This window comes from Orycteropus afer, unplaced genomic scaffold (genome assembly GCF_000298275.1).
Source record: "Orycteropus afer afer isolate SDZICR_OR568_19922 unplaced genomic scaffold, OryAfe1.0 scaffold03036, whole genome shotgun sequence".
NCBI classification, from domain to species: Eukaryota; Metazoa; Chordata; class Mammalia; order Tubulidentata; family Orycteropodidae; genus Orycteropus; species Orycteropus afer.
The window spans coordinates 6,325-13,053 of NW_006924623.1; the positions used below are offsets into that span (position 1 = coordinate 6,325).

At 59.0% G+C, this 6,729-nt stretch overlaps 1 protein-coding gene across 1 annotated transcript in view; it reads right to left on the reverse strand.

Moving 5' to 3' along the window:
• Positions 1-4,006, reverse strand: part of LOC103213474 (lipocalin-1) — a gene marked incomplete at its 3' end in the record, with an annotated part of 8,684 nt that extends 4,678 nt beyond the window's left edge. The window contains exons 1-5 of the mRNA XM_007959244.1: positions 3,920-4,006; positions 3,392-3,516; positions 2,589-2,659; positions 1,776-1,886; positions 1,130-1,228 (exon numbers count right to left, since the gene is read on the reverse strand). Of these exons, the coding sequence (XP_007957435.1) occupies positions 1,130-1,228; positions 1,776-1,886; positions 2,589-2,659; positions 3,392-3,516; positions 3,920-4,006 (493 nt within the window). The remainder of the gene's footprint in view (positions 1-1,129; positions 1,229-1,775; positions 1,887-2,588; positions 2,660-3,391; positions 3,517-3,919) is intronic.
• Positions 4,007-6,729: the final 2,723 nt, after the last annotated feature.

Below are 6,729 nucleotides of genomic sequence, written 5' to 3' on the forward strand. Positions count from 1 at the left end.
ACAGAGGGGCCCTCCCTGAAGGCGGCCCACTCCCCGTGTGTCGGGGTGACAGGAGTTCAGACACACAGGGTGGACAGAGGGGTCCTCCCGGCAGGCAGCCCACTCCCCTTGTACTGGGGTGACAGTTACTCAGGGTGGATAGAGGGGCCTTCCTGGCAGGCGGCCCACTCCCCGTATGTCGGGGTGACAGGACTTCAGGCACACGGGGTGCGGGCGGAGCAGTGAGGCTGCTTGGATGCTGCTCGCCATGCTGCACCCCCAGTTCCTAGAGCGGCCCGTGGCCATGACCCCAGGGGAGGAGCATGACATGCCCACTGGCCACCCTTCTGACTCTTGGTGGCCACTGGGCACCCAGTCGTGAGGACTATTTATTCTCGTGTGACGAAGGTGCCAAGGGGTTCTACTCCAGGTCCACGGGAAAGGACTCCACCGCCTGCCCAGCACTCAGCCGACAGGCGTCACTGAGGGGGGTTCCCGTGGACTGGGTACAGTCCGCTGACAGGGATGTCAGCAGGCAGAACCCTAGTGCCAAGGACTGTGAGCTGAGGCTGCACCTGCCTGGCCCATGTGGTCTCACGCTCAGGGAGGAGTGGGAAGTGGGGCCTCGTAGAGTCCCACTGAACCCCAAGACTCTGATCCTCTCGGGTGTCCTCTAAAGTGTTCACTCACCCTACACGCTTCCTGGGGTACAGGCTTCTGTGGAAAAAGGAGACATATGACTCAGAGTAGCCCAGGGACCCGTCACGGGCCTCGTGGCTCAGACCACCAGGAAGGACAGAGCCAGGACCAGCCTCTGAGAACTGTCCTCAGAGCCTCGCCACCTCATCGTAAGGATCGTGACACAAAGCCAGCCCGGGTGCCGTGCAGCGGACGGCACCTCACAGCGTCCCATGTGTGTCGGGGTGCAACACGCTCCACGGGGTCTCCAGTGGGGAACTTGTCAGGAGCACACGCCAGGCCTTCCTGAGGGACCTCTGGTGGACTTTCGGTTCGCCGCCCAGGGGGTGTTCACCGTGTACACCACCCGGGACTCCATTAAAATCCGTAAAATACCGTGTCCTCGCGAGTGGTCGCTGTGTGACTCCCCTCTGAGGGGACTGAAGCAGGACCGTGCAGGCCACCTTCTTACCCGTTTGCTTGAGGAGGGAGATCTCCATGTGGAACCCTCGGTCTTCTGTGAATGCCTTAAACTCTTCCAGGGCCCGCTGGTTACTGCCTGAGTCTCGGCCTGTGAGGGAAGCGGGGTGAGGTGTGAGTCACAGAAGCACAGGGGTGGCCTGCAGCGTGAGAGCCTCAGGGGGATGACCCGGGGGGGCTCTGGAGACCCAGGACGTATCCTAACCCCTGACACTGAATTAAAGCCCGGGACTCAGCAGGGTGCACACCAGTCCCCTAAGGTCATGACCCCAAAGGCATGCACTGGGTGGGGGGCTACCGGAAGCCCCTCCTCCAGTGAGGATTCTGAACCCCACCACCCTTGTTCCCACGGCCCACACCTGCACTGAGCCCCTTTAGCAGGCTCCCCAGAAGGAACCAACATGGCCAACACCCTCATTCAGACCCCAGCCTCGAGAAGTGTGGGTCCATGTCTGTTCTCTGTGTCCCACTGGGCGTTCTTTGTCCAGGTGGCTGGGGACATGGGGCAGCTGCTATTTTCACGAAACCCGGTGCCAAGACATTGTGAGCAGGAGGGGAGCAGGAGGAGGGGAGCAGGCAGCCGAGGCGGGGGGTCGGTGGGAGGATGGAGGCTGGAAGGACCCCAGGTGACCACTCACCCACAAGCTTTGCCATGCGGACCTGCTGGCCCTGGAACTCGCCCTCACAATACAGGATGTAGTGGTCTTTCACATGAGTCTTTTCAATGAACACGAGACGCTTGCCCCCGTCTAGGGAAGAACAGGGACAGGGTCCTGCTTCAGCCAGGCAATCCTTTCTGGAAGAATCCACGGAGCTCACTCGGGGTGCACAGCCAGGTAGCAGCTGAGCTCCCTGCCCCACTTTCTCCTGAGCCAGGGATCCCCTCACTGTGAGGACTGGAGAGGGGGCCTCACCCCAAAGCGGTGAGCCCGTGCAGGGAATGGCAGGTGTGTGTGGGCAGAAGGTGGGGCCCTGGGCTTGGTCTCCATCAGTCCAACATGTCTCCCACGAGCACACAATGGTCCCCAAGGGCAAGCCCTAGACAGGTCCTTCCCTTCTGGGGACAAGCCTCTCATGTTGGGCTTTAGGACAGGTACTTCTGTCTTCCAGTAAAGTCCGGTGGGAGGGAGGGACATCTAATGAGGATCACAGGGAGTTACAAAGCAAAACCCACTGCTGTGGAGTCGATTCCGACCCACAGCGCCCCCAGAGGACAGAGTGGAACGGCCCCACAGGTCTCCAAGGCTGTCATCCTTACAAAAGCCCACCACCTCATCTTTCTCCCAGAGAGCAGCTGGTGGGTTCGAGACGCTGGCCTTTTGGTTAGCAGCTGAGTGATTTAACCATTGCACCACCACAGCTGCTTTCTGCAGGGAGTGGGCCCCTCCGTGGCCCCGGAACCCCTCTCCCAGCATGTGTCAGGGGCACAGCTGCCGGGTCCTGGCACTCACAGGCTGTGAATTTGCCGGGCTCGTTGGTTTCCTCCAGGACCAGCTTCTGCTCTTCGCACTGTCCATTCAGCCTGGATGGTGGAAACCACGCGTGGGCGGCGGGCCTGGCCCTCACCTCAGCCATCCCACAGCAGCCCTGGGCTCGCTTCCTCAAGCCCTGCACCAGGCCTGCCCTGGACTTAGCCTGGCTGGCTGCCCCACGGTGACACTCAGAGACCAGCCCACAGCCACTGTCGCCTGGCCCAGGGAGGGAAAGGCCCAGTAAGGGGCATCTGAAAAACTCCAGGTCACTGTGCCAGCGTCAGTGGCTTTCTGAGGGTCAGTCCTCAGGACAGACCACAGACATTGTCTCATCACACCCAGGGGAGTCCCACGGGGGGAGTCACACAGGGGGTGTCACAGGGAGGGAGTCCCCCGGGTGAGACACACGGGATACAGTAACGTAGGGAGAGTCCCACAGGGGCCTCAGAGGGGCGTTTTCACTGTCCCCCCAGCATTCTTCCTGGGTCATTGTGCAAAGCCTCTCCCTGCAGGGCTCTGAGTTATTTCAAGGGTGTAAGTCAAGGGTCTGAGTCTAGTCTGAGGTAAAGTGCCTCTCCCAAGGGGGCCTGTGGCAGATAGCAGCCCCCCAGTCAGCAGAGCAGGGGAGCCCATCCAGAGCCTCGCCTGCAAAGCCTCTGGGCTGAGAGTCATGGCAGGGGTGAGAGGGGACACAAGGCCTGCCTGTCCCCCACCCAGGCTCACACTGATTTGCAGAAAGCAAAGGCCCTGCAGGTCCCGGCCACCCACCCCATGGCACTCACAGCATCGCACCCTTGAATTCCAGGTTGCCTCCCTCAAGGACCGTGAGGGTGATGGGGCCCACGGCCTCCACCTTCTTCCCTGGGACCTCCTTGTCTGCTACCATGGCCTTCAGATACCATGTCCCCTGGACCTGAGAAGTTCCTCTCCATCAGGGCTGGGAATAACCCGGCCACCCCTCTAGGACCCCCCGCCCTGCTCCCCCTATGCAGCCCCCAACTTTACCCCAAATGCTGGCAACATGGGGCATTCCTGCTCCCCCCCCCCCCCCCTGCCAACAGCCAAGATGCTGTGCTGGGCCCGCCCAGGACACCGGCTCCAGGCCCTGCACCCCAGCCTGGACTATGGCACTAGAAGGGGCATGTGAGGTTGGCCCAACCCGTCCACGCCCCAGCCCCTCTGCACCCTCAGAGGCTCATCTGCCTGCCCACTCGGGGGGATGTCCATGAGGGCCTCCTTGGGTGGGGCCCGACCCTGGGCCTGAGCAGTTCCCTGCCCTCGTTGGCCAGCCCACACCCAGCTGCCCTCACAACCTCATCATGCAAGGCCGGGGCAGCCTGGGCCTGCAGGGTGGCGAGGAGGCCGGACACGAAGGTCAGGAGCAGTGTCTGCACCATGGTCAGGGTCCACGCGTTCAGCAAGGTCACTCGGTGGCTGTGCTGCCTCCCCACAGCTGCTCTTTATACCCTGGTCAAGTCCTCGGGAACCTGGCACAGACGAGGTCACCTCCTTCCCTGGCCACGAGCCGTCCCAATTGTGCACCAGAGCAGACAACTGTCGTTATTGTTGGAAACCACTGAATAGCAGCTTCTCAGGGCCATCGAGGTGGCCTCGTCCAGGGGAAAAATTTGCAGAATGTTTGGCTTGGAGAGAAAGCACTGTCAGGTGAGGGATGTGGGCTGTGACCCCTGCCCACAGGCCACAGCTCAGCAGCATGGCAGGGCTATGGAGGAGAGGGCTGCAGTCAGAGAGCCAGCTTTGGCCCTCAGTGGGCCTTCTTGTGGTCCAGGACAAGTCATTAATCTGCTGGCAGTCTCGGACTCACTGTAAAAGGAAAGGGACCTACTGCCAGGCGGGGTGCTGAGAGGACACCAAAGCCCTAGCCCCTATCCCTCCACGGACCAAAGTGTGACGTGCAGCCAGCTTTGAGCACAGTGATGGCTCAAACTGTGTCCCCCAAATAGGAGTCAGATTCTAATCCTGTTCCTGGAATGTGACCGTCAGCAAGTAGGGGAACGAGCTCACACAGTGTAGGACAGGTCTGCAATCTCACTGACTCAGAGTTATAAAACCCAAAGCCAACCCCCTGCCATCGAGTTGATTCCAACTCCTAGTGACCCCATTGGGTTTCCAAGGCTGTGTTTTGGTTCGCTAGTGCCGCTCTGTCAGAAAATACCATGAATGTGTGGCTTTAACAAACCTGATTTACTCTCTGACAGTTTTGGAGGTTAGAAGTCTGAGTTCAGAGTCACACAGGGGGAAACACACGGGGGTCATACAGGGGGGTCACACAGGGTACAGCAACATATGGAGAGTCACACAGGGGCCTCAAAGCAGCCTTTTCACTCACTGTCCACTCACATACGACCAGGACCCACTGACTCCAACATGACCCAGTGTTAACTAGTAACATCTTCAAAGGCCCTGTGTCCAAGCAAGGTCCCCTTCCCAGCTACTGGGGCTCATTAAAGCTTCAGTGTGTCTTTTTGGGGACACATTTCAAGCCAGAGCTCTGGACAAATGGGGATGGAGGGAGGGAGTGGAGCCAGGCTAACCACCATTGGCTCCCCCGGCCTCTGGCTTCCTGAGCTAACATTATCCCAGACACACGGCAGCCCAAAGGCTATGGCCAACCAATCTCACTGATTGGTCTACAAGATGCCCAGAAAACACCCCTAAAGCCCCAAACATCTAAGATATGTACAAGGAAAGGCTGCATGGTGCCCCCAGCGGGGTGGGGAGAAGTGTCAGGAAGACTAAGGCCCCACCCCAGAGGTGCCCATAGGGACTGGACTTGTGGGGCCATCCAGGAGAGTCACAGACATTGATGTTTTTGTGGCTTGGTGGACACTGATGGTGAGGAATTAAAAAGAAGCCGAGAGTCAGCCAGGGGGAGAGGTCAAAGGTGACAAGGGAAGGCACAGCATCCTGGGAAAGGGGGCAACATGGGCTGTGGAGCTCAGGCCACCGTGGTCTCCCAGCACAGTGTGGGCGGCTTTAACAGACAGTTTATTATCTCGCAGTCTGGGCGCCTAGATGCCTGAATTTGGGGCAAGTTCTGGGGAAGGCCCTTGGCTCAGCTTCTCTTGTTCTTCTCGGTGTTCCTTGGAGGTCCCCTGTGGCGTCTGGCTTTGCCCCGTCCTTGCTCTGGGGCCTAATCTGCTGCTTGTAATATCTCACAAGGAACTCTGGTGCTGCAGTCGGTGAGGCGTCTGGTTGTTAACCAGAAGGTTGATGGTTCAAGCCCACCAGTCGCTCAACAAAGAAAATGAGCTAGCTTGCTTCTGTAAAGATTTACAGCTCGTGGTGGTTAAGGTTGTGTGTCAACTCAGCTGGGCCTGGCTGAGTGGCTGGGCAGTTGGACGTAGTATGCCCCATGGTGAGACTGGTAATCAGCTCCATGGTGGACTCTACTGCGAGCAGCTGAGTAGCAGCCTTTGGGTATGTGGTCTGCTTCCCATACATAAGCACCAGCTTTGGGATGGGTTTCTAGCTTACGGCATGCTTGGACCCTGCATGTAGCCATGTCATTGTTCAGCAGCGTGCTCTGCTCTGCTGACCTTGGACTTTCAATGGACTTGAATCAATGGCCTGCCGTGTGGTTTGGTGACCTCGGGACTGTCAGCCTTGGGTTTGTCAGTCTCAGCAGCCAGCAGTTGCGCTAAGAAAAGCCTCCAGCTTCAGTGGGCTGGGAGCAGGAGGCAGAGCTGAAGCCCAAGGTCGAGGGGCTTTCACTCAGGATGGGGATGGGAGGACGAGAGGTGTGGCGACATGTGGGGACTGAATGGCCACCAGCAGAGGCAGCTCTCCAGGAATGAGACAGTTCCCCAAACCAACAGGATGCACCTTGAAAACCACAGCAGCTGACCTTTTCCACATCAGAGGCAAACCTACCTCAAAACAGCCAAATATTTGCTCACAATTACCCGGCTCACTGGGCCCTGCAAAAGCCAAGGTCAATATCTGCATGAGGGCACTGGCTCTAACTGACTGGGCTGCACCAGGGGCACATGAAGCTGCCACTTGGTTTGGCCATTGTGGCCTCAAGCGCGAGCACTGACTGCTAGACAGTGGGGCCAGGCCCACCCGGCCCGTCCAAGGCCCAGCACCCAGCAGCTTC